Source organism: Theileria equi, chromosome 3 (genome assembly GCF_000342415.1).
Source record: "Theileria equi strain WA chromosome 3, complete sequence".
NCBI classification, from domain to species: Eukaryota; Apicomplexa; class Aconoidasida; order Piroplasmida; family Theileriidae; genus Theileria; species Theileria equi.
The window spans coordinates 544,657-569,972 of NC_021367.1; the positions used below are offsets into that span (position 1 = coordinate 544,657).

General features: G+C 41.2%; 13 protein-coding genes across 13 annotated transcripts; 5 read left to right on the forward strand and 8 right to left on the reverse strand.

The window, feature by feature from the left end:
- Positions 1–34: 34 nt before the first annotated feature.
- BEWA_002730 (myosin a tail domain interacting protein, putative) lies at positions 35–1,009 on the forward strand. Its single transcript, XM_004830475.1, has 4 exons — positions 35–123; positions 218–425; positions 553–798; positions 844–1,009. The coding sequence occupies exons 2-4, from the start codon at positions 222–224 to the stop codon at positions 994–996; spliced, it is 603 nt and encodes a 200-aa protein (XP_004830532.1). The 5' UTR covers positions 35–123; positions 218–221; the 3' UTR covers positions 997–1,009.
- A 114-nt stretch (positions 1,010–1,123) lies between these two features.
- On the forward strand, positions 1,124–2,673 carry BEWA_002740 (hypothetical protein; the record flags this gene model as incomplete). Its single annotated transcript, XM_004830476.1, has 3 exons — positions 1,124–1,331; positions 1,383–1,509; positions 2,430–2,673. 3 exons carry the CDS (start codon positions 1,124–1,126, stop codon positions 2,671–2,673), a joined length of 579 nt encoding a protein of 192 aa, XP_004830533.1.
- Positions 2,674–2,748: 75 nt separating this feature from the next.
- Positions 2,749–3,468, reverse strand: BEWA_002750 (dimethyladenosine transferase, putative; the record flags this gene model as incomplete). The annotated part of the gene is made up of 1 exon (XM_004830477.1): positions 2,749–3,468. The coding sequence occupies one exon, from the start codon at positions 3,466–3,468 to the stop codon at positions 2,749–2,751; it is 720 nt and encodes a 239-aa protein (XP_004830534.1).
- A 304-nt stretch (positions 3,469–3,772) lies between these two features.
- On the reverse strand, positions 3,773–7,078 carry BEWA_002760 (hypothetical protein; the record flags this gene model as incomplete). Its single annotated transcript, XM_004830478.1, has 1 exon — positions 3,773–7,078. One exon carries the CDS (start codon positions 7,076–7,078, stop codon positions 3,773–3,775), a length of 3,306 nt encoding a protein of 1,101 aa, XP_004830535.1.
- Positions 7,079–7,286: 208 nt separating this feature from the next.
- BEWA_002770 (signal peptide-containing protein) lies at positions 7,287–8,189 on the reverse strand. The gene is made up of 5 exons (XM_004830479.1): positions 8,124–8,189; positions 7,679–8,085; positions 7,554–7,645; positions 7,433–7,519; positions 7,287–7,399 (listed from the first exon to the last, which is right to left on the reverse strand). Exons 1-5 carry the CDS (start codon positions 8,178–8,180, stop codon positions 7,311–7,313), a joined length of 732 nt encoding a protein of 243 aa, XP_004830536.1. The 5' UTR covers positions 8,181–8,189; the 3' UTR covers positions 7,287–7,310.
- Positions 8,190–8,299: 110 nt separating this feature from the next.
- BEWA_002780 (hypothetical protein) lies at positions 8,300–10,231 on the reverse strand (the record flags this gene model as incomplete). The annotated part of the gene is made up of 1 exon (XM_004830480.1): positions 8,300–10,231. One exon carries the CDS (start codon positions 10,229–10,231, stop codon positions 8,300–8,302), a length of 1,932 nt encoding a protein of 643 aa, XP_004830537.1.
- Positions 10,232–11,478: 1,247 nt separating this feature from the next.
- Positions 11,479–11,838, forward strand: BEWA_002790 (uncharacterized protein; the record flags this gene model as incomplete). Its single annotated transcript, XM_004830481.1, has 3 exons — positions 11,479–11,542; positions 11,579–11,721; positions 11,758–11,838. The coding sequence occupies 3 exons, from the start codon at positions 11,479–11,481 to the stop codon at positions 11,836–11,838; spliced, it is 288 nt and encodes a 95-aa protein (XP_004830538.1).
- A 54-nt stretch (positions 11,839–11,892) lies between these two features.
- On the reverse strand, positions 11,893–13,981 carry BEWA_002800 (WD domain, G-beta repeat domain-containing protein; the record flags this gene model as incomplete). Its single annotated transcript, XM_004830482.1, has 7 exons — positions 11,893–12,071; positions 12,107–12,781; positions 12,813–12,912; positions 12,945–13,285; positions 13,320–13,603; positions 13,642–13,798; positions 13,834–13,981. 7 exons carry the CDS (start codon positions 13,979–13,981, stop codon positions 11,893–11,895), a joined length of 1,884 nt encoding a protein of 627 aa, XP_004830539.1.
- Positions 13,982–14,197: 216 nt separating this feature from the next.
- On the reverse strand, positions 14,198–16,049 carry BEWA_002810 (RAB GDP-dissociation inhibitor family member protein; the record flags this gene model as incomplete). The annotated part of the gene is made up of 1 exon (XM_004830483.1): positions 14,198–16,049. One exon carries the CDS (start codon positions 16,047–16,049, stop codon positions 14,316–14,318), a length of 1,734 nt encoding a protein of 577 aa, XP_004830540.1. The 3' UTR covers positions 14,198–14,315.
- Positions 16,050–16,676: 627 nt separating this feature from the next.
- BEWA_002820 (hypothetical protein) lies at positions 16,677–19,499 on the forward strand (the record flags this gene model as incomplete). The annotated part of the gene is made up of 1 exon (XM_004830484.1): positions 16,677–19,499. One exon carries the CDS (start codon positions 16,677–16,679, stop codon positions 19,497–19,499), a length of 2,823 nt encoding a protein of 940 aa, XP_004830541.1.
- Positions 19,500–19,522: 23 nt separating this feature from the next.
- BEWA_002830 (hypothetical protein) lies at positions 19,523–20,463 on the reverse strand (the record flags this gene model as incomplete). Its single annotated transcript, XM_004830485.1, has 1 exon — positions 19,523–20,463. The coding sequence occupies exon 1, from the start codon at positions 20,390–20,392 to the stop codon at positions 19,523–19,525; it is 870 nt and encodes a 289-aa protein (XP_004830542.1). The 5' UTR covers positions 20,393–20,463.
- A 71-nt stretch (positions 20,464–20,534) lies between these two features.
- BEWA_002840 (DUF1777 domain-containing protein) lies at positions 20,535–21,240 on the forward strand. Its single transcript, XM_004830486.1, has one exon. The coding sequence runs from the start codon at positions 20,557–20,559 to the stop codon at positions 21,154–21,156; it is 600 nt and encodes a 199-aa protein (XP_004830543.1). The 5' UTR covers positions 20,535–20,556; the 3' UTR covers positions 21,157–21,240.
- Positions 21,241–22,472: 1,232 nt separating this feature from the next.
- On the reverse strand, positions 22,473–24,701 carry BEWA_002850 (hypothetical protein; the record flags this gene model as incomplete). Its single annotated transcript, XM_004830487.1, has 2 exons — positions 22,473–24,572; positions 24,660–24,701. The coding sequence occupies 2 exons, from the start codon at positions 24,699–24,701 to the stop codon at positions 22,473–22,475; spliced, it is 2,142 nt and encodes a 713-aa protein (XP_004830544.1).
- Between the last annotated feature and the right edge of the window lie 615 nt (positions 24,702–25,316).

The following is a 25,316-nucleotide window of genomic DNA, read 5'->3' on the forward strand; positions in this document are numbered from 1 at the left end:
GGCACTCGCTTACACATTGGTAGCGCCCTGTCGTGGAGCAGTTGGTGTTTTGAGACTAAGTGGTCCACTTTGCGATAGAAATTGCGCTTGGCCCTCGAAAAATCAAAGTCGTATATAAATTAGGTTCGTGTGTACATTTACGATTCAGACTGGCCGTCTCGTGGCTACACATGCGGTCGACTCGACTCTGTTTGAACTCATTTATCATGTTTTGTAGAAAAATGTTGGTCGAAGGGTGTTTGGGTAGTTGCTACAATGACTTGCCTCAGCCAGAGTTTGTTCTCTCGCCGGAGGACTCTGAGCTCAACTACTTTTTGTGGATGCCAGGGTTCAAGTACCAGCCCACTCTGCAAAAGAAGTTGACTACGCTCAAGTCCATGAGTTCAAATTCTGACAGTACAATTGAAGACGTTCTAGAAGAACTGGTACGTCGATTCTTTTTATTTGTCAAGGGGATGATCCCCTCCTTTTATTGCCGTCGTACTGCCTAGTCTATTTGTGTATTGTTGCATTACATTCAACTATCCATTCACCCTGATGAAAATCGTGTAGATTGAGGTTGATGAGATGCAGAGCAAATTCAATTCTAGGGCCTCGAATGGATTTTTGAGTGTGCATGAAGCAGGAATGTTGGCAAGGGAGTTGGGTGCCGTGCCGTCCATGGGCGATTTGCTCGAATTTGAAACTACTTTTGGAAATGCAGTGAACTTTGAACAGTTTAAGGAATTGTGTGCAGTGTCCATGTACTCGAAGGAGAATGCAGAATATATCTTGGGGATCCTCGAACAGTTTGCAATGGTGAGTTTGCGAGAATCCGCCTTGTCATTCTACATGCTTCTACAGGGCAAGAGTGAGCTTCAATGGAAGAAACTCGAGTACATTTTAACAAACTATGGAGAGCCTCTGACCGATGCAGAAATGGCTCAGGTCGCCAAGGTGTTACCACTTGCCAATAATGCTGTCGATTGTAAAAAAATGGCCGAATTGGTGGCCTGAATTGATTCATGTCTATTTTCACTTTAGACTATTGTAGCGAGAACGCATCAGTCTCTATCTGCAACTCCTGGATACGGCACTGCCCTGCTAGAGAGCTCGGGCATTCCATCTGCCTAGTTTGAATAAAATGGACGAAATTTGTGTAAAAATAGAGCGCAGAGGTGGAAAAGTGCGTAGCACTCATTCTCTGCGCGTTTCTGCTCTCCACACAGTGCCACACATTTTACTCTCATTTTTAGCCAACAAAATGACCTTCACCGCGCTACCTACGATGGACAGTGAAGCTCCACTTTTGAATGACTTTGCCAGTTACGACTATGGCAAAGAAGCGTCAGGTATGTGCGAACGTTTTCGTGTGTGTATGCACCCAGACAAATTTTTTACAGACGGAAAACTTTTAAAGAGCTTGACTTTTCTAGCCGGATGCTCACTTTGCCTTGTCAGTGCACTCAATGTCTTGAATATCTTTTCTGTACTCTCACCCTCGCTCTACCTACTCAACTTTATTCAAGGGTAAGTTTTAGGTCCATAGCAAAGCGGAGGATGAGCCCCGAAGAATGAGGGATGTGAATAGAGCGTAGCGGAATGAGCCTGAGCGACTGAAAGGAGCTCTTCCGTTTAGTAGGATTAAGGTCATTACTGGAGTGCAACGGAAGGAAGAATGACCTACCGACGTCGGAGACTAGGTAGTTACTGCGACTATACGCAGTATATGAGCATAGGCGATCGTAGGGAGCCTGTGTATTCATCATATTCTTGTGACTGAAAGAAGGATTTTGAGTGTCAGATGAATGGAGCATAAGAAGCTGTGAGTGTACTGAATAGGAGTAATATGAGATGCTAGCATTGAGTTTTATATTCCTATTATTGTTGGTATGGACATGGATTAGAATATAATATGAATGAGGGAAACTCTCATGGAGGATGGCTTTGCCTACTACTATGCTAATCCTTCTGGAGTAGGTACTCGTAAACAGAATGGTAAATACTGCACAGGATGTACCGGAAGCAGCTGCTCATGCAACTGTGGATGTGGAGTAGGTCAACGCTGTAAACCTGAAAACTGTAAAGAAGCTAACTGCCAATGTTGTAAAGATAAGGATGGTGGTAATATTTCATGCTTTAACACCCTATCATCCCAAGGTTTAATGATTGTTTTAGCCTTTACTGGAGACGGTTACCTGAAGACTTATTCCAAGTATGAACATGACAGGAGTAAATGGCCTACTAAGGATTTTGGGTTCTTTAAGTCCTTAGGATACTCATGACACTGACTTTAAAAAGATACCAACTCATTGATCTACCAAGCCTTGAGAATACACAGGTTCCTGCTCCTATACTGCGTAGACTCGCTAGAGCTCCCTGACGGTCGCTTCGCTCAATACCTTGCTAGTACTTGCAATTTACATTTTTATCCTCATATAAATCTACAGAATCCTTGGATTTACAGTAATAATTCTCGAGGGAGATCAATACTCCTTTTTGGAGCCATATGGAAACATGATTGACACGTACTTGAAGATCCTAAACCTTAACATTGGAAAGGCAATCTTCTTTTACTTTATTGCATTGCAATCATTCACTCTCACTTCTCTCTCTGTTTTGTATCTGCCCGAGGCACTTGCATGGGCTGGAATTGCTACTGTGTTGTTAGTAGGATCCACGAAAAAGTTTTAACATGTAAACTAAATCAAGTTAATTGGTGGTTACCGTTGGTATAAATTTATCTTATACAGTAACTTGGGGTATTGCCTATTCCCCGTGCTTTTCTTGTCTCCATATCCTAGGGGAAATTTCCAAGGCTTCCGGTCCCATTCTCGTGCGAAGTCTGCGATTATCCGATAATTTGTACGATTTTGGAGTGGCAGTGAAGTTCCCATTCTTCTCAATCCACAGTGCTAGAGATTCGAACTCATTTGGTGATAGTTGCTGAGGTCGCATATCAGGAAGTGGATGAGGAAGAGATTCAATTTCTTGTTGCTCCAAAAATTGCGATAAACTAGTCTTTAGCTTTTTTCTCCTTTGGCCAAAAGAGTCCTTTAAGATCCTCTTTAATATCAAGGGTGCACATTTTGGTTGTTTTTCTGGGTCAAATGCCAAACTTATAACACCAGAATGCACTTTTGGTTTGGGATAAAAGGCATAATTTGGAATTGTAAACAATAGTTTGGGTGTTGCATACAATTGCAATACAACACTCAAAATTGAGTAGTCAGTATCACCAGGGTTTGCAACAATTCTCTTGGCAACCTCAAGCTGAGCAGTAACAACTGCGCGATCAATGGATGACTTATAGTCCACCAGACAAAATAATATTTGACTCGTGATGTAAAATGGTAGGTTTCCTATGATCCATAGCTTTTCACCCTTTACCTTGGACATTGATTCGTAGTCTACCTGAATGTTGGTGTTGTTATGAATGAGTGTTGGAGATAAAGTGGATAGTGTATGCGGTTTAAGTGGAAAGTCCATAGTGACCTCATGTCTGAATCTCCACAGTAGCACTTCATTAGACCAACTACTCAGTACATACTCCCTAGTCTCCCTAAGTATCCATCCATAGAATCTCAAATCTGTCTAACCCAAGGATCTCCTTTATAGCGATTATAGAGTTTCCATCCAGTGAAACAAGCCAAGGCAGAAGTACCAAGAAAGCCCGTAGGTACTCCTATGATGGTAGTCTTAATAATGTTAGTAGTAGTAGAATTAGAGTTTGGAGGAAGGGTTTTGAGGTTGAGGAGGTAAAGGAGTAGAAGTACTAAGAGCTTCATCAGACTCATATTTGACGTACCCAAGGGTCTCCAGCAAAGCGCTTGTAGATCCAGTAAGTAAACCCGGTTATAGCAGGAGGAACAGTAAGGACAGAAGAGGCTATAATGGAGGGAGTCATTATATCAGTATTAGAGCCTTGAGGAGTGTCAGTATGAGTGTCTACGGATCGAGCAGCAGCTTGAGATTCTTGTTGAGAAGGAGAAGCAGGTTGAGGTCCATCACCTTGTCCTACAGATGAACCTCCGTCCTTATCATCATATTCCTCTTCTTCAGGTTCAGTAAGAGATTCTTTATCATCAGTAGCAGAATGTTGAGTGGTAGGAGTAGTAGTAGAGGAAGTAGAATTAGGCTTTAGAAGGGTATACTCTATCTGGACTCCTTTCGTCACCTTATCCTCTTGTTCCTCATCCCTCAAAAATTCTTTCTTTTCATTTTCATCAAAAAGATTCCATAAGATGTGATCTTGAGTATGTCTCTCATCTTCATCCCCTTCGTCGTCATCATCAGCATCGGGTTTTGTTCCTTTGTATATTGCCCTTTTCTTCCTTTTAACCTTTATCACTTTTCTCTTCTGAAGAGTTTGTAGACAGTTAATGTTTAGGTCCTGTCCAATACTCCTAATGACTCCATTAAGCTTATTGCTAGTTTTTGCTTCTTCTGTAGTTAGATTTTTGAGCTTTTCTGCCTCCGTCCAGAATCTATTGTTGGCCTTCATTCTTCTAAACCATCTACGGTCCTTTCCATTTCTATCATGTATGTAGATTAAGATCGGAACATATGTATCGTCACAGGCAGAAAAGTATACTGTAACCTTTTTTACCTTCAGGAAACCCCCTTTATGTTCCCTGCCAGCGCTTTTAAGGAGAATTTGCTTAATCTTATCATTCTTGAAAGACGAAATATGGAAATGAGATTTATCTGTTGGAGTATGATCATACCCATCCAAGCCGTCAATCTTGTTTTCCTTGGGTGTTTGGGAAACTTTAACCTTATACTTGTGTTTGTGACAGTATTTTCCAGGTTGTTGTGAAATATCCAACTGAACTACTCGGTTCACTGTACAGTTAACTTCATCAAGCTTTTCTGTAAGAGATGGTTGTGGATCGTCTCCTTCATAAAACTTATCTGATTCCATCTTAGGAACTCTTTTCCACTTCATATGTTGTGGATCTCCAAGATTTTCGTACCATAGCTTCTCAGATTTCCCGGTAAATTCAACCAATAGTGGGATGTTATACTTTACTTTCCATGTATATGCCGTCATGCTTGAAATTTCTTCATTGAGAACAAATACTGTCTTATTTGGCCCGCCGTATGTAACCCTGGAAATCTTTGTGCCAAGTGGATTAACAGAATATGAATTCACAACATAATCACTATCTTCGGAAAGGGAAGTGCCGATAGTTTCAGATTTTACCTTTCTAGTATTACCTATACATCTTTTAGAAGGATAAGGATAAAAGTTTGATAGATCCGCAGGATTGTTTAGGTCTATAGGAATTGCGCCATTGTTTTCGCAATTGTAATGGTCAAGAAGAGGCAAAAGTTCTTTACCTTTGTTTCCTTCATATAACCAGGAATCACTAGGACTATTTCCTTTGCTATAGTATCTCGGATCAGACTCATTATTTCTTTTGACCTCTATAATTATTGGCCTACCAGTATTTCCTTCCAAAAAGTATACATGAACACTCTGTACATTTGTAAGACCCGACTTTAGAACTCCTCTCAGCTCATGACCACTACCTAAGTCCGGTTTTAGAGTGAATGGTGTCTTAGTAGATTCATGGAAGTTCCTGAAAAATCCATCTACAGGATTATTCTCTGTCCTAGTTACAATAATAGATGTGCCTTTAGAATTGTATACCAGAGTGCCACTCCCCTTTTCTGGACTTTGTGTAATTTTAAGCCAAATATCCGTGGAAGATGAGAGGCACCAATTAACACGCAGTTTGAGTTTTAAATTAGTAAAAGCTTGTTTAATATTGGTTGTAACCTCTTCAGGTGGATCATCACCGAAACTGCTATAATCTTCCCAGGTCTTATCGTCAGTTCTTTCATACCATTCAGTACTTTTACCATTATACTCAACGCAAATTAAAAAGGGTTTTTTTCTGTCACAATGTGAGACGTAAGCGGTAAGCTTCTTTACTCCCTTCATGGGAATAACTTGTCCCGGGAATATCTGCTTCTGACTCTCTATGTATATCTCAGACACATTAAACGGTTTGTTAAAAAATTCTCCGGTAGGTTCATATACATGGGTGTAAATAAGCGGATCCTGTATAACCTGAATATATGAACTCTTAATTGTTGTTTCATGAAGAGTAGCATATCCTGGATCATGACAACCAGTACTTCCGAATCTTATTTGTGCTGTCCCGTTATATATACAGTTTAGAGAGTCGAGTCTTTTCTGTAAATCCGGAAGTTTTTCTCCTTTATATAATGGCTTCCACTTCTCATGTATCCATCGTTCACCTTTCTTATCCCTACTTACATTCTCATACCAATCAGTTCCTGCAGAGTCGTATTTAACTTCAATCAATAGGGGATTCTCACAACTACTATCACCTTCCCAGTAATAAACAGAGACTTCCCTAACATTATTGTCAAGTTGGATTAGGAGATAGTAACTTTCTCCAATAAATGACTCTCTTCTATATGCAAGCTTTGTTCCTTTATGTACTAGTACGGAATTGTCAGAAATGCCATCATACTTGTGTTGGTAATACCGGGTAAGGATATTTTGTTGTTTGGAAAAGTTCAGGAAAATCTGATCATTGCAGACTTCACATGTATCATGATACCCATTAGTTTCATCTAAGTAAACTCCATGCAATCCGCATAAGATACAGGTGAGATTCTTTAGTTTATCTGTAAACTCTTTATCCACATAAGAGTAATTACTATCACCTTCAGGAAATTCCTCCGATTCCGTCTTAGAAACCCTCCTCCATTTCTTATTAGCATAATGTCCTGCATTCTCATACCAACAGGTTTTGTTACCATATTTGGTCCTTATGAGAAGAGGATTGTTTATGCGATCCTGTTTACCATCATAGGTTGTAAGATAGTAAGTAGTTATAGATTCCACATCCTCAAATTCGTGAAGGAACCCTATCCTCTGGAGTTTGTGGCCCTTCCAAGTTGCCTTCTTTATTATATTACCTCCAGCAACTGCATGGGTGCAGTATCCAAAGCTAGAGTCTACAACTCCTGCCTTTGCGAACACTTTATTCTTGTCATTATTTCTACAGCTACATGTTCCTTCACACCTTTTCCATATGTCTATAACTATTCTACTCATCCATCCTCAGACCCAGTGGTATAAGGAATGTCTGTTAACTTCCTTTAAAAACTCTGAGATCTGTGAGTCTCCTATCTACTCCTCATTCATCCTCCTTCACAAGACTAGCTCACCGTCTATCCATATGGAAGGCATCCTAGTATCCAATTGACCACATTCACCCTCAACCACTTACATCATATCCATAAATTTACACAGCATAGCCGAAACTAGGTATGTAAAGTGAAAACAGTCAAACCTGTAACACATCATCGTGAATAATGTCCAAATCTGGTAGAGTTCTGCTCAGTCGACTAATTGCTCTGGCATCAATTTCAATGGCTAAAAGAGTTGTATTATAGAAAAACTACATACCAGTCATTTCAGGATACTTCTTCAAGAGAATCTGAGTCAAGGAACCTATTCCAGCTCCAAGTTCAACGACCTGTTTTCCAGTAGCAGCTGTACATAATGCAGAAATAGACACAAAACTTACTGCCTTGATCCGGCCCAAACTCAAGAGAATTGCACATCTTTACCATAATGTTCCAGTCAGTGATAAAGTTTTGACCCAAACTTTGCTTGGGTCTGAAGAATGATATTTAGGGACAAAGCGCGTACCTAAACTCGCTGGGAGGAAGTGTAGGAACCTGCTGATCATCATCCTCTTCATGCTTCAAGGGATAAATATCAAAGTTTGATTCATGTTGTAAGCTTTTCAGGGGCTTTTTTGATCCTTCCACTTCTTTCTGTGTAATGTCCGAAGCTCCCTGACCATTCTTGGCGCTTTTTGTCTTATTCTGCCCAAATTTAGATGGTCTACGTCTTGTTTTTGTCCTCTTCTTGGCAGCTGAAGGCTTAGGATCAGCCTTTTGCGATCCATAGGTCAGAAACTCCCTGGCATTTGTCTGACTCTTAAATAAAGAAGGAAATCGGATATTGTAGCCTATGAAGGCACACCTTTCATCCCGGTTTAATGCGTTGAAAATGGCTTCTCTTTTTAAAAATCCAAAACGAACATCAGAAATCTGTAAACGCAAATGTGTAACCAGCCAAGACCGCGAACCTGCGAAACTCCATAAACCTGTACAACTAACGCACACACAAGGAAATATAGACGCATTTATATTCTGTAGAGTCACCTAGAAACGGTGCGGAGGGAATAGAATCTGCAAGCAGCCCAAGGAACGATCCGAGAGAATAAATGAATGAATATGGAGAAATACATTACAAATTTTCAACCTATTTACCAGGCTCTAGTCTAAATGGGATTGGTTTGCTAAATGTGCTTTTCGTGGCAACAGGTTTAACTTCCTGTCCACTAGGAATATGATCTTCCTCCTTTTTAAATGCGATTGGCAGGCTATCAAGCCCCTTTAATACTCTCCCTGCAAGTTCTGCGTCTTCCTTTACCTCTATTGTCGATAGCAATTCCTTCAGAATCGCAAAAGTGCTCGCTATCAAATCGGCACATACACTTCTAATCTGGACAACCAAAATACCATTTTGCACATAAATCGTAGCCAAAATTACATCAGAACCAGAAGAACTCAATAGAAGGATATTCTCGTGGATATAAATGGAGAATAAAGGCAAACAGAGAGGGACAATATTGTGAACATCTGCGCTCTTGCAATGAAATAGTCGCAATTGTCTAGAAACTGAAAGCTCTATAGAACTCCAAAGATCTGCAAACTGGTCCAAAGTGTATTTTAGAGGTACAAGCGTAATGAAATCACCAATTGGAATATCCAGTGTGAGAGATGAAATTGAACCATCAGATTCTACGCATGTAACAACCAACTTTGGGAACTTTGGGGTAACAGCGACTTTTGCGTCCAAAATTACCTCGCTACCCCTCTTTACATTATAAGATGCTGCTGTGTCCCTGGTACCCTTTATGGAAAGGGAAATATCAAGGCCCTGTGTTTTCGGTACCAACGATACTCTAACTTGTGTGTGACCATCCGTACAAAATCTATCGTTTTTCATGTAAATTGTGAACCTATGACAGTTAAATAATTCGTCAGATCCAATAGCATGCTTTGCAAGATAGCAAGACAAACCGCCATCTGGAATTGCACGAACAAGGTGCTCCACGGTACTGTTTGGTGTTATCTGCACTTTAAACATTTTTTCATATCTGTCAACCGATTCTGTAGTACACAGCTTGTATTTTTCTACGCTAGAAATAATATCCGAGTGTGCCTCCCGTAAAGCCGCTGCAACATCAACGTGTGTTGCCTGTGGTTTTGAATCCTGTGTTTCATATATTTGCGAATGTCCTGAACCATCCTTACCAAGGGTAACATGTGATCCGTGAACGGAGCTTCTATGCGAGTCATAGGCTGGAGCTCCCTGTCGGTTACGTACAGACGGTCTAGAAGCTTCGTCAGGCATTCTGGATCGCGCAGTATAATGTGGATCTTGCATCATCTCCATATGTGGTGATAAAGACTCCTCTAGAATATCAACTTTAGAGCGTAGGGGCTTTCCAGAAAGTCGGTCCTGTAGGCCTCTATCCAAACACATTTCCAAAAGACTTATATAGTATGTTTCAAGTGATTCATTCATATGTTTTGGGTCTATAGCCTGTTGAATATCTGGAGAAACAACTGCATTTTGTGGAATATAACCTGTAGAGTAGCTACGTTCCAACTCAACATTTCCACGCGATCTAAAATCGTCATACTGTGCATGTCTTCTGCTATGTATGGACATTCTATCAAACTCGGCATTAAATTTTGGAGCTTGGTGTGAATAATCCCTGCCATGTACTGAGCCCCTATATTGAGATGCTGAATCCATTCCTCTAGGAGCAGCATCCATACCGTACTGTAAGGGTTCGGCACCCATATTTCCATCATCAAAGTCATCAAAGTTCGCCCAATTGTCATCATTATTCACGCTTTTAGGTACAGAACGTATGGAGTCAAATCCCCAATCATTTCTGGATCCCCGATCCATCATTCCATCTTCACCTCTTGCATTAAAATCCCGACTCGTGGTTTTTTGAGGATTAACAATTCTATCACAAGTCTCCAAGATCCTACTGGATGCATGTGAAACATCCGCTAAATAGTCGAACAGTTGCGAATCTCCCAAATCGAGAGCCTGCACAGCAGCACTCTCAACCTCGGTACGAAGCAAATTGCACTCCTCATAAATGTCCATGTACTTTTTGCTCTTGAGATCTGTATGTTGATGTAATGATGAAGATTTGTGGAACGAATAGGTAGCGAAAGCGCTGAAAATGAGGGCAAGTTGCCTACACAAGTCAATGCTAGGTATCTCATGGCTCTTGCACTAGGCATATTCGCTAGCGGTCCCTCATACATCATCCTTCTAGAGACTCCATGCAGTCGTCTGGTACTCCCTCAGTCCATCCATGTTTATAACAAGAGCTCCCTAACGATTGCTTAAGTTTCTATACTGGCGTATAGTCGCTAGTCCTCCGCTTTGCTATGGACATGTAGTCGCCCATTCGCTCATGCTCGTTACTTACCTTTTTTGCGATCTAGCGCCGACTGAAGCTTGTGTGACAAGGATTGTAGCTTGTCGGCAGCCTTTTTTGCGCTTCGTGTCATTTTATCTCCTCTACATTACGATTCCAGGTCCCGCGACGTGAGTAAACCAACTTTCTTATACGCAAGTTACAAATAGTCCTGAAGAATTTTCACACATTGCAAAGATTTGGATTTTTTCAATTCCAACGTTTGAGTTAATTTTTGTGTAACGGAATCTGCAAGTGTTAACCCAATGTACGCTACAAACTTGCATTCTACGCCATTCCGACGTATACTGGAGAACGACAAGAATAGGAACTTTTAATCTAATAAAATAACAAACAATACATCTATAAACCGCGACACGGGACCTGTCCTTGGCGTCGTATGCATACCAAGTACATGTTCGCTCACACGCGGCCAGCCGAATGTGTAAAATGCAAACGCTCAACTAGTTCTTAAACACATTTAGTTAACCGCAACGTCTACGTATTTAGCTATACCTATCTACGGAGGAGGTAAGAGCGCAGAGAATTCCACCGAGAGACGACCCAAGTGCCGCAACTCCCCTGAGCCGCAGAATCGTTTTTCTGCCCAGTTGTATCGAGAATTAAATGTTCCGCTAGGCTAGCCAGAGAACGACTAGCTAACCTGAAACTCTAGTACCAGGCAGGGCACTCGTATCCCGCAGCCGCTCAAATGAACGACGCATCGGCAAGGGAAAATTAGTGAGGAAAAATCTGCGGAAGGTACAGAAAATTCCACGCTGCAACTTAGAGGGCAACCCAAACACAACAACACGGCCGCAAGAGGTGCTAAGTGTGTAAGTCACTAAAATTCTTCATTGTTACCAGAAGTACAAACTGGTAATAAGGAAATAAAACGACAATAATAAACGCATAAATAACTAACAAAATGGCAGGATCAGATTCTAAACATAAGTCGTCATCATTGGTCGACTTGACTCGCTTCTTGGATAGTTTGTTTAATCAACGTCCATAACGTCAATGTGCAGGTGGTATTCTCACTCTCTTTACCATTTTCCTATCTTGCACCTTCCTCTTTATGTTTGGAGAACTCCTCAAGCTCGTCGCTAAACTCGAGTTCCCAAATGACCAAGTGTTCAAGAGGGCATTGGGAAAGCTATTCCCATTCAGAGTAAGTTCAAGTCCATATAAACATTCTTCCTTACAGAAAAGCTACGACTTTAATCTCACTCACTCACTCTTGTTCTCACTCTGTATCATACTCTTGAGTCTCAGACGCTCCGGATAACCGTATACACGAGTAAAAGGAGCATAGAGGCTATAGACATATAAATGATATTCTCTACATGTTATCTGTAGCTGTAATTGTCGAAACACCCAGAGTCAGTAATACATTCTCCGGAGTAAAACACACTTGCCTAAGCAGTGAATCCGTAGGCTTGTATGCAGAGGTCAATGTAATCATTCCCTCCTCACTAAACTGGTCAAACTTGTCGTCCTCATCGCCAAAACTCCTGTTACCTACAACAAGCATGTGAAAACTTGTGTACACTCACCCTTGACATCCCAAAACGATACTGCACCTGCATCAGCTGCAACTAGCACGCTGGATCCATGGTTAAAGTCCATGGAGACAATGGGATCTTCATGCCCCAAAAGGGTCTGAAGATTTCTCTTGGTACGCAAGTCAAAAACTTGTACGATATTCTTGAGAGCTGAGGCAACCATTGCACCATTCTTGGAAAAGGCAAGTTCATTAAAATGAAGAGAATCAAACTGGGAACCGTCCTCCGAAACTGGAAGGACAATCTCACAGCAAGATGTACGAAGGTCCCAAATTCGCACGTTACCATCAGAACAAGGCGTACCCAAAAGGGTAGAGTTGGGGTGGAAAAATGTGCCAGAAAGCTCGCCATTCGATGTACGGAGTATCCTAAGAGGAAAACTCCTGTCCGTTTCCCAGACCCTAACAGATCCATCAGCCTCACAAGTTGAAAAATAGTAGCCATACGGACCATACTTTAGCGACAAAACAGCGTGACCACCACCCCTGTAAATCGCTCTTGTCGAAGATGATCCCAAAGTACGCAATCTCACGTCACCATCAACACCACCAGACAGCAACACTCTGCCCATTTCACCAAAACATAAACTTGAAACCGGCCCGTCATGACCAAACATTAACATAGAATCCAAACCACCTGCCGCCATCTCATCACCCTCTCCTGATGCTAAGTGTGTAAGAGATGGACAAATACAAACCGTGAAACTTTGATGCGGAAGAGCCCGTTACTCTGGAGATGCTTCTTCCGGCTATATTCTCACCAAGTACAGGTGAAAGGTCCTTGAATGCGTTGCTACTCTACGGAATATAAGTGTGGAACATGTGCATACCTCTGAAGCAACGAGATCCCAGAGTAGGACGGATCCATCATTTAAACCAAGGGAGGCATATCTCCCGTCAAAACTGGATATACTGCAGCAGCAGCTTGGAAATGAATTCTGAAAGGTGTAACTCAGAGTGGTGGGAGCTTTTCCGGTCGCTCTGTGTTCCTTTTGAACGTGATAAAGGCCTCTCAAATATTGATGAACATCCGTCCCTGGACGGGGAAGTGGAACCAAGTTGTAAAAATACTCCAAATGGGCAACTTCACCAGTAATTGTTTCAGCAGCCTCATGTCCAAAGTCTGAATGCGGATCTTCCGCATGCAACTCTCCGGGTAATCCCAGTGGTACTGCGAATTATCATGCGGAAAACAAAAGGCTTACCATAATGTTTTGACTGCGGGTCAATCAAGAGGTTTGTCTTAACCTTGTCGATTTTAATTTCGTTATCATAATCACGCACATACAACCCCAAAAAGGGTTTATTGAACTTTCTAACTGATTCTGGATGTAATCCATATTCCTTGATAAAGTGAGTCCTAAAAAAGTGAACATCTGGCCTATTCAGCACTTCTCCATCTATGAAAGATACAGATTCCTGTAGTATGTGCTCAATTAAAGAGCCCTGATTATATCCAATCCAGCTCAATAGCGAACGCTTGGCTCTCCTAAAGACAATGTAGAGGCGAAAGACAAGGGGACCTACTTGGAGATAACGATGAGGTGTTTTTTGTTGCGATGTTGTAGCCTAAACAAAGGAGAAGTCGTCAGCTGATCTACACGTTTAAAGTCTGCGATTTGGTCTATAAAATGCCCAAATTTTGATTCAAAGGCAGGGGCGAACTCCAAAATGAATTGGCAGCCTGTACGTCAGTGCTATCCGTTTGAGAAAACATACCTGATTTCGTAGATTGTCTGAATAATCTGACGTAAAGTTCGAAATATGTTACAAAACAGACATCCAGCAGTTCTTCACGGGATTTATTTAAACTACTCAAGGCCCAGTCTATCATGGCTCGCATCTGAGATGTGTAGTACTCATACATCGATGAGTCATTTGGGATTTTCTGAAAATTTAAGCGTTAAGAGCAACCGCGGAAACCTACAGATTTCTCTTGAGGAGCAGCACCTTTCATGGCTCTGGAATCAGCCGGAGCGACTCCTTTACCCCTCATCTCAATTTAAAATTTACAGGGAAAATATTGACATATAAACAAAATTTTCTACAATTACACAAGGCGGAGGCCCATCCCCATACCTCTTCTCTTCCTTCCTGCTCTATCGACCACTTTCACAAGTTAAATTTACGCTAATGTCGTGTATGAAATATAACTTGATGTGGGCTAGTCCCAGAGGGTTTAAATTTTGCGATTAAGGTCACTAGCTCGAAAATTTTTCTATAATCTCATCCAGCTTGTCAAAAGGACTCGATTCCACCTCTTCTTCTGCCTTTTCAAAGTCCAGGAACTTATCCAGGTCTATCCTATCGTATAGGTCCAGGTTATTCACCTCCTTTCCCAGCAGTCGTGCGCAAATGTAATGAGCCAACGATACTTCTTCCAGGAGCAGAACCGCTGGTCTTCCCTTGGGTGGTGGTATCTGTATGAATCCGACCTTATCGGTGTCGTTGGTCTCCTTGTCCTTTTCTCCGAGGAATCCTTGGTGTGCATCTATTTGTGCAATCTTGTCTCGGGCATCACCCAGTTTGTGTGTAGTGTAGAGCGCTAGTGCCGTCGATTCTATTTCCACTGGTAGCGATTTGTATGCATCAATTAATCGAGCTGCAACACCGGTCGTATCGTTGAATGAGGTCAAGTGCGATGGCGGGGCCTTGTCTACTGTCATTAGGTGTAGTACATATGCGCCCTTTGGAGCGGTGCCACTATCCAAATCTGTTTGGATAACATGTATTGGTTCGTCATTTTCAGACCTTGGCACGAGTACTGCTATATTTGGGCCCTCGAATAGAGGGGTCTTTGTGACGAAGGAAATGACATGTAAATGTTCCAACACTTGTGCATGCTCCACAAAATGGCCCGGAATTAGATATTCTGAAATAAGCATCTTTGTTTTGACAAATATAGAGTTGCTCAGTGTGATGCCAGATACTTTACCCTCATTTGTGTGTACACTTTCTACAAATGTATTGAGCATAAAAGTACAACCATGCACTGCAGATAATCTGCAGAGTGCGTGTACGATATCAGAGGTCCCATAGAGAGTGTATAAAAGGCATCCTCCCAAGTCACCAAAAACTCCGATAGATTCTACATATTTTAGCAATCTCTTGAGGCCATCAGTCTTAGTCCATTCTTTGTATTCATTACCTCCCAGACATATGCCGTGACTTGTCAACTCAATCATCTTTTCGGTAAAGTTTTTTCTGCGTAAGAAATCGACCCATAGTTCTGTACCGTCTTCCTCCAAACCCTGGAATCGACTCCCCTGACTATCAACTTCAAAATCCACACGCTTTAACGAATCTGAACTAAAAACTTTGGTGTTTACAAGGTCAGAGAGCTCGTTGATAAATTTCATCAAGATCCTCTTCTCCATGGGTTCCAGGTATTTACTCCTAAAAATGGAGCCTTTACTATTGCAAACTTCATTTAGTTCAGGTTCTCCCTCTCTACCTATTAAAATTGGTCCAGAGTTGCTGCAAAAACGGAGATAAGTATCGGAGCTAGACCTCAAAAATAGTTCCACTGCTGCACTTTTAGAGTAGATGAATTTCGGCCATAAATCAATGGCATACCTACTACTCTCTCTAAGTAGAGATTCGTGTGTAGAATCTACATTATCAGAGAATGGGCTCACCTGGTAGAATACCTTGTGCTCATACAAAGGGTTATTCTTACCTAGTTGGTCCACAAGTTGTTGTGAAGCTGGAGATTGTTCTCCTTCCTCAGAGATACCCTGAGAATCTTCTGGCAATTTTACAACATCCTGCTCACTAATAATCTGCTTAAAGGTAAATGTGCGATAATCTCCGCCGTAGGACGAATGAAAGTCAACTTGTAGTACACGAAATCCATTTCTGGTCAGACTTGCAGCAATGAGAGAGGCTGTAATTCCGGTCCCATATACGACTGTATCAAACTCTAGCTCTTTCATCTTCAACTCTAAAGTGGTACATCTAGGCGCAGGACTATTCTTCCTTTAATCCTTTGCGCAGGAAAACTGAGCCGTTATAGAACTGTGTGGAGCTATTTGCGTTGATTTCAAAGAGGTCGATTGGTGAGTAACTGTTCCATCTAAATTAACGTCGAAAAACCTTCCAGAGGGACCAGCGTGGCCTTTCCAATTATGTCTATACAAACCCTTCTGCGAACCATAAGACACAACTTTGTCTCAAAACCCATACATTTGTCCGAATAGATACCAAATAGCGCCCCGAACTCACAAGATAACTGTGCCATGTTTCCCCATGAGCTTGAGAATGGTACACAGTGCAACCGACGAGTAAATGGTAAAACAGAATCAATATAATGCATAAATATTAACAGGTTCGTCTGTGAAATAGGCTCGTGTGATGCTTAAATAACTCACACCGTGAATTCCCCTGTCTACTAGGGTAAAATCACTTGCATTCTCAGTGTCGTAGGATAAATACTTGTAACTTATAACTTTTAAGGGTTAATTCCCAAGAAAAGGGTAAATGTGTGCGCTCGTTGTGGAAATCTTCAAGTATAAAGACATGGAATAGTCTGGTTCACTCTTTTTTAGAAATTAAATACAAAAATGGAAATTTTTAAACGGTTAGGAAGTCTAAAAGAGGCTGATAGTGGCTGGGAACCCATCTTGAGGCATGATTTTATCAGTTCAAAGCGTGGAGAGCTGGAGAAATTGAGTGAACAAACGATAAAATATAGATTTACGCAATGGGAGTGTCAATCTTTGTTTATAGGAGCCTTTTTAGGGCACTGTATAATGAGCGTGTTCTCAGAAGCGTCTCTGCCTCTGGCTCTATCTCTCTACTTTCTGCTATCGTTCATACATCTTAGGATTCGAAGGGATGTGTATACACTCTACTCCAATATGTTGTCACACACTTTCTATATGCTGGTTTTGAGTTTTTACATCTTCTTCTCGCACAAATATGGAGCGTCCATGCACATCCTCGTTATGCTGCTCTACTCATCGCTATCATACACATATGCGTGGGTCATTCTGGACAGATATTTCGGTCTACTTGATCCATTTGCGGGATATTCATTCGAGTTTATGATCCCAACCCTGAGAGAGGTTCACGGAGCTCTCGTGGGAACAACTGCATTTCTGGGAATTCTATTCTCAATAGTTCACTTGTATTCCCTGACATATGCCTCATTAGTCTCTGTGGTATTTGCATTGCTTTCGCGCTGGAAATATACGAGTGTTGTGAGAAGGAACTTTAAGACTGTCTCTAGGGAGCCTCAAGTGCTTAACCAAAGGTATGATACATTCCCTAGCGTACAAAGTCTACTAAGCTTTGTATTTACTCTCACTTCCCTGATCATTTCTATAATATCGTGTTTTGGTGGCAATAAGCTCTATGTTGGATCTCAAGATGGGTTTTTGTCTTATCTTGCAAATAATCAACTAAATTTTACGCACATTCGCAAAGTTACAGCAATGTGCTATCTTTTGGCTCTCAATTTGTTTTTACTGCTATTGGTGCAATTCTTGTTCCTGATTCAATTTGTATTCAGATCAAGTCCCCTGGATAAACTTCTTCACTGTAGATTTGTGATTTTAGGCCGGGCTTGCACAGATGCCGTGCATAATAAAATATTCAAATGCGATATCTATTGCTTAGATGCAGGAAATAGAGTAAAGAGTGTAGAAACATTGTATAAAAAATATTACAAGGGGAACTCCTCAAGATTAGAGAAAAACATGCTCTGCATAGAAAATCTATATCTGCTTGTACAAGAGTATATTTTAAAAACGGAAAGGATTAAATCATTATACTGCTTTTTGATACAAAAGGATCCTGTTGACCCATTAAAAACAATGGATCCACTCGTAAAATGCAGAATGAAACTCGAAGGATGGGATAGAGAACTTACTGCAACTATAGAGGCCGAAAAGAAAAGTAGGGAGGAAAAGCGTCAAGCATTAAGAAGGCAACTTGAAGCAGAGATATTACCGCCGCAGGATTGTGGCTCATTTCTTCCTCCAAAGAGATCAATATCAATTCCAATAGAACTGTCACTACAAAACTCCGGCCTATATCCAAATCGTTTATCCAAGGTTGATAATCGCCGATGCAAAACCACAGCCATATATGATGACTTGTACCTTGGAGATGGAATCGTTGATCGCACTTTATTCAAAAGGACGGAATTGTTTACAGAACCCTGTGTATCTCCAAAGTATGAAGATGTACAGATTGATTCAACAAACCGTACAATTGATTCTCGTGATTGTCTCACTCCAACTGAACCTTCCCCTGTTGCTAAGAGCGAAGAAATTGTTATAGATTGTGGAGAGTCTGATGCAGAATTAGATACTCTTGTAGAGTATTTCCTGGCCAGGCAATACGCCTCTGATGGCGAAGTGGAGTATAATGTGCAAATGGACAAAGAGTGTCCGGATACACCCTTAGAGGGGGAAGTTTGTAAGTCAGCAAGAAATGATACTTGTCCAACAGATGCAGCTCTATCGCAAGATACTAGTCCTGTGAAGTTAAATGCTCTATCCATAGATGAAAGGTTGCAAAATATTATGAGGAAAGCAGAATATGGCAACAAGAGGAAAAAGTTGAAATTTAGTGGGAAACGAAGTGTGAAGAACCTTACAAGGTTCTTTAATAAGGCGTTCAAAGCTGAGTCTACACCTTGCTCGCAAATGGAATACACATCGCAAGATTGCACACCAGTCTCCGTAATGGATATAGGAGTTGATCTAAATGTACAAGATATCCCTTTGGAATACAAAAATGAGGCTTTCATAGATGGCACAAGTGCACAAGACTCTCCAGAAAGTCTAATAGACCAAAGTGCTCCTCAAGCACTTGCAAGCATAGACATTCTCGATGCTGAAGCGGAAATTACACAGACAAACTTACCGACATATATCTCCGCAAGTGAAGTAGAAGAAGAAACACCAAGGGAAATAGAATTCCCAACACAAGATGATCCGTTAACACTCGTAAGAACGTATGAAATGTCTGAATTCTCAAGAAAGAGTCAACGTGTCAGAACATCAGACGCACCAATTATGGTCATCCCAATATCGCATATGCACAAGAACTTTTACGATTCAAACTTGAAAGTTGTACATCCACAAGCCACAAGTGGGCTAAACTTTTGCTCTTCTGGAGGAGAAACTGGACGAGTGGAAACGACTGAAAATGATGTAAGGTCACAATTTAGCACCGATTCAGAATCCATAGACGTTGATCCATATAAATTCATAAATGAAGAACTTGAAGCATACAATGGACACGGATCATCCGATGTAACACCCTCCATCTCAAGAACTGAGTCAATCATGAAGGACCTAATCGATGACATTAGCATTCAAGATAGCGATGAATTAGAAAGTAATGCAAGCTTCAACTACATTTGGGGAAAATAACGAGAAAATGTAATGATGCAATCTTAGTGTTTGGAAATTGCATTTATAATTCTGTAATCCCCAAGTACTCGGGTCAAGAGGCGAGGTGAAATACAGTCGTACTTGTTGCTCAAAATCAGAGAAATTGCCAGCTCGTGTGGCTTTTTAGCTTCTTGGCCATTACATAATTTACCCTGTACTAAATTTTGAAACATTTCCTCCTCACTATTATCTTCATTGGTTGTGTTCTCATCCTTTGGTTCGATATCTTGATAAAGGCGTGAATCGTAAAAATCCGAAATTTTGAGCGATGAAAGTGGTAATCGATCAAAACATACTTGTAAACCTGAGCATTCCTCAAACTTGCGCTTTAGTGACTCTTGCGCGCTAGCGTCTTTGGAAACTTGGTCTTGTGTCTCTGTCTCCTGTTCGCTCATGCATGTAAGTAGGGAGCGAATTAGAGATGCAAATGGAGAGAGTGTGGTACAATGTCGATACAAACTTTCCAGCCCGCTCATATCCTTGTAAACATTCCCGTAGCCCAGCTCATAGACCGAGAGTATGCGTTGCTTGTTCCATATTCCGCGTTCGATGTAGCTGTAGAGAGACTTTATCAGTGCGAGTTCTGCCTTTAGTTGGTCCAGATCCTTGTTCTGTTGTGTTTCTCTGCAAAGTGCGTCTTCATCGAGCTTGTCCGTTCCTAAAATCTCCAAATTCGTCTCCAGCTGGTTTAGGTCATCGGGGCACTCCAAACTCTTGACTCTGAAGAGCTTATCGATCTCTCTGTCACGTATACAACTGATTGGAACTGAATTGGCCAGGCATAGCTGGACACTTGGCAGCGGTATCACCGGAAATAATACATTCTTGAGATTCTTGTCACCTTTAGCGTCTATTCTGCGTTTCTTTACCATTGGTGAGAATTATTATCTCGTAAATAACGTTTAGATGCGCCCTCTTACATATTTAATCCAAATGAACGCCGACGGTCCTGCACATCCTCCGCTTGTGGTGTCCGCCGCGCCCAAATTCCTGCGGTTTTAGTAAAAATTTTTTCAAATGAAATGTGCGAAAGAAAATGGGCTACCGCAGCAAAAGTAGAGAAAGGCACAGGCACGACGACAGAGGACGGAGGAATGAAGAAGAAAGAAAAGGCTATAGACGCAGAAGCCTAGATAGAGACAGACGTGATCATAGAGACTATGACCGAGAGTCCAGGTATAGGCGAAGGAGCAGGAGCATCGACAGAAGAGGTCACGACCATAAAAGGTCCAGTGTCGATAAAAGGGATCATAGACACAGAAGCAGAGACCGTGACTATGGAGAACGGAGCCGTAGAGACTCTGACAGATACACAGGGTACACTAGAGGAGTAGACGACCGCCGTTCACACGGCACTCGCGCAAATGGTCGCCGTGAAAACGACAATTTACGCAGATCCAGAAGCGCCAGCATCTCAAAATCACCAAATGACAAGGCGACAACACTTGAAACGGATGGACAAGACGAAGAATCCCTAATGCTAAAACTCATGGGCTTTGGCCAATTTGACACAACAAAAAACAAGGAACACATTGATACAGACTATTCCGGAATCAATCGCAAATCAAAACGAAAATATCGCCAATATATGAATCGCAAAGGAGGATTTAATAGGCCACTATCTCCTACATTTTAGAAAAAATATTCCTTCCATCATCAACGAGCTCCATCAATTGCAATCACGGGGATTCTATGTTCTAAACTCTGAAATATGCGTTTTACTTGATTTTATTTATTAGGATATTGTACCACTGTCTGAAGTTTAGTGCGTACTGCGTCACTTGTAACACGTTTGTGCCTGCAAAAGAAAGTTTGCATTCCTCCGTTCCTTGTCTATTCTTACAAGGAAGTCTTGCTCACAGGAAATCTTTCCTAGTTGCATGCACAAATAAATCGGAGTTGGTAAGCACGAGGGAGGTTCTTGAACCATGCATACACCTGGGAAGCATCCCAACAAAAAGCTCTGCAGGTATAAGCTAGACAGGTCACTCAACCATTGCCAAAGTTATATCTTCCCAATTCATACTCGTAGCCTCGCCAAGTATTCTTGCAAAGCAATAGGACAATCCGCCTCCAAAAAGTGGGCCAACGAACACTTTTGTGCACGGATTTTGTCCGAACAGTTCTCCCTTGTAAACTGTGCAAGGTGCACGTTTAACGATATGGTAAACTTTAAAATGTAAAGCTTTGTATTTTTATAATTGAAAACTCTCTAAAATTAAAGTAATTGGCCGTTGAAACATTACAAAAGCCAGGTAACATCTTCCATATCCTAAATCTTCCAACTTAGGATCTCGATAATATCCCCTCAAACTCATCGGACATTCTACAAAATATAAGTATCATGAACATTTACAATATCCAATATGTTAAAGCTTAATTAAAAATGTCAAACGCAGGTAGACAGAATCGTGAATGGCAAGGGCCTTATCCAAAAAATCAAGGGTGAATAAGCCTCCGCATTTTACATCCAAAAATGGAATTCTTGCAGAAGCTAAATGATTCAAATAAAATACCGGACAAACGTTGCAATAGGCAAACACTAGCTCCTGTGTTAAAAAAAAATTTACTAATCCATAGCTATGTTCAAGCTAAATAAAACGAGATTGCGTCATACATGGGTCGATTACTGTTTCCCTAGTACTTTTAAACCGACAACCTCGGCAAACTATCAATAGGTCCACCAAGCTGTTAGTGGAGTTCCATCAAAAACTAGTTACTTGTTCCAGAAAACTAATAACGTAAAATTATCCTTCAAGGATATAACTAGGAACTCGGGAGCTCATTTATTTTGACGCAGGGTTGAAAATGTGTGATTACAACCCACCCAGTCTAGAAAAATATCCTAGCTGTAATGATTTTGAAACTACATTTTAAACTATGGAGTATGCAATACATTTATAGCCTTTGTGGGTTTTGTCAAATGTATAGCATATCAGCTTATTCCTGAAGCTAAAGCTCAGATTTTATACCGGTTTCCTTTCTAAACCATTTGCCTTGGGACGAGTTGCCCTTACTAATCTCAACATAAATTAAAACATGGTCGGCAGAAGATCTTGGATAAAATACAGAAATCTTTGAAACACTATCGAGCATAGATTCGTCCATTCCTTTTTGAGTTGTACCCTTTATTGTGACCTTAGACACAGTGAATGGAGCGTTTCCCAATGTATGAGTGTATCTTATATATCCAGAGGTGTGATTATACGGATCTTCCTTCCTTTCAACATCGATATGATTACAATTAGACAAATATTTCGCGGTGTTTAATACATCCACTACATAGGCTTTATTTAATAAACAATTTAAATGATCAAGTTTATTCAACAAGTCAGGTTGAGTTATCTTGTTCCAAACAGTATTCCCATCTGATCCGGCGTTCTCATACCAAACTTTATCCGAACCTCCAGAGGATACCTCTATCAAGAGAGGTTTCGCAAGGTTGCGCTTCCAAAAATAAACGGTAACATGTACATTACTGGCGTTAACAAGCGGAAGAAAAGATTTTGTGCCCTTAAGTGACAAGTAATTTCCCTTGTATGTTAACCCATCTGATTTTACTCCCTTCATTGTATGTACGTAAGTATGGAAGATGTCAGGAGATTCAGCCTTTTGGACATCCACCTTGGCCTTATCAAATGAGTACGGAGCAGTGCGAGAAATATCTACGGTTGGACATGGCTTACCACAACCACCCAAAGAAATAGGGATCATAAGTCTACATTCAAGTATATTGTCTGGATTACCAATATCAAGTTCAATCTTTTTCCAAACGTGTGAGGTTGGAATCTTGTGATACCATCCGGTTTCACTTTGAACTGTAGATTCAATGTAACATGCCTTGGCTTCACCAGAACAGTTGTACATTGTAAAACTCTTTAACGCTCCAATGGGTAATCCAGTTTGAATAGAAGCTGCCCCCTGAGTCATTACCCCCTTCACTCTGGTATATTGTCTATTCTTATATCCGGAGACCCTAAAATGGTCCCCGACCTTTGGGGTAAGCGTTATACCAGCAACGTTTGGATTATCCTTGGATTTCTTGGTGACTCCATTAAACCTCCCTGCTGTAGCTGGATCTGTCATGGCTGTAGGTACAAATTTTTCTGGCTCAAGGGAAATGTCGAATATGACAGCACCATGATGTTTAAGGTACATGGAATCCAATACCTGCTCTAGTTGACTTTCTGAAACTACCTTCTTTTTCCATGTCTTCTTGTCATCCGCTACCTCATACCAAGAATGCGATTTACCATCATCTACCTCCACAAGAAGAGGGCTGAATGTGAGCTTTGCCATACCTTCTTTAGGAAAATAGGCATACACTGCTCTAACATCTTTGGGAAAGGGTATGGAAGTTGGAAGCCCGTTATGGGAAATTCTGGAAGGTTTTAAGCCATCAGGAAATACATGAGAAACTTTGTAATACTTGTCACCCTTGAGGGGAGTAGAAGAAACCTGGACCTCGCTACTACCACATGCTAGGTAACGTGATGTCTTGGTTATATCAACTGGAGCTGCTTTGAACTGTGCACAAACCCTATGATCCAGTCTCTCAAAGAGCTCATTACCAACCGTACTGTGTCTAAATGCCACAAAATCTTTTGACCAATGGTTTTCTCCTTTTAAAGTTTTATTAAGTGATAGGAAGTAGGATCCGCGGTCATCAAACACCTGCAGCATTACCGGCTTGGTAGGCTCAAGGTTCCAAAAGTACACCAACACTTTTATTGCATTTGTGGTCACATCAATGGAAGTATTATCCTTCACTTTGTTCTCTATTTTGAGTCTGCTCCCATCAACACTATGAGCGTAAACCTCAAAGTCACCTCCAACAGAAACCCCCTTCATTACATATACAGTATGTTTGTTTGATGTATATCTCTTCTTTTGAGCAAGATCCAATTGGACAGATACAACTGGTGCATTATGACCTGATGGCGGCCTAGGAACAAATTGGTTGGCGTTCCTCCCATTACCACGAACATGTCCCAGCTCGGAAAAGGAATGACTCAGGTCTCTACCAGAGGTTAGTGATACGATGATGAGCACCTATATATCGATTGCAAAGTGTAAAGGGGAAGAAATTAGAAATGTGCACCGGGTGTATGAACCCGGAAATCTTCACAAATAACTTACCTCTAGCAAAGCAACGTAGACAAACACACTATATGACTTCATTCTACATAGTTTAGATAAACATTACACAAAACACAGAAAGTCGTTGATTCAGACAAAGGGAACTGTGAATCCAGATGTTCACTTTGTAAGAGGTACCTAGAAAATCATTTTCTTAACCACCCCATCCAGGTATATATTCACGGAAAACCCCGTCCTTGGCTTCTCGCTTATTAACCTACGTGGCGAAGCGATAATTGGAGGGATGGGACCAGAGAACGAATCGAAAACGAAAAATGTGTAACGTGAGCAGACCTCTGGAGTGCACCCTATGGGATCCACTACAATTGTACTGCTCCAAAGCGAGGGCTACAGACACCGTCAGGCATCGTATCGCTAGGTCAACATGTGCACGCCAAGATTTTGCCATAATTTCAGAGCTTTTATGCACATGTTGAAGAAGGTTCTGACCCGCTCCACGTCCGTCCCTAAAATGTCTGCCAAACACGCACACACTTGGAGTATCTCATGATAAGTCGAATTTTTGTCCATTTTTATGCTGGAATTTTCGGTAGTCTTGCAGTTTGCCCAAATCTTGATCAGTCTCTTTTTTCATTGTCTACTCTTGAGCTTTTGTCCAGATTTGGGTTCGTGCATAGAGAAAGTCAAAGATTGGCT

What these genes read in the sequence shown, in the direction of transcription:
- BEWA_002770 (XM_004830479.1), bottom strand. Translation starts at nt 8,180, where the DNA reads ATGCGTCTATATTTCCTTGTGTGTGCGTTAGTTGTACAGGTTTATGGA. An exon ending in CTTCCTCCCAGCGAGTTTAG is followed by an intron (nt 7,646 to 7,678) that starts GTACGCGCTTTG and finishes ATCATTCTTCAG; the next exon opens with ACCCAAGCAAAGTTTGGGTC. An exon ending in GTTTGGGCCGGATCAAGGCA is followed by an intron (nt 7,520 to 7,553) that starts GTAAGTTTTGTG and finishes CATTATGTACAG; the next exon opens with CTGCTACTGGAAAACAGGTC.
- BEWA_002730 (XM_004830475.1), top strand. Translation starts at nt 222, where the DNA reads ATGTTGGTCGAAGGGTGTTTGGGTAGTTGCTACAATGACTTGCCTCAG. An exon ending in AAGACGTTCTAGAAGAACTG is followed by an intron (nt 426 to 552) that starts GTACGTCGATTC and finishes AAAATCGTGTAG; the next exon opens with ATTGAGGTTGATGAGATGCA. An exon ending in TCCTCGAACAGTTTGCAATG is followed by an intron (nt 799 to 843) that starts GTGAGTTTGCGA and finishes ATGCTTCTACAG; the next exon opens with GGCAAGAGTGAGCTTCAATG.
- BEWA_002840 (XM_004830486.1), top strand. Translation starts at nt 20,557, where the DNA reads ATGGGCTACCGCAGCAAAAGTAGAGAAAGGCACAGGCACGACGACAGA.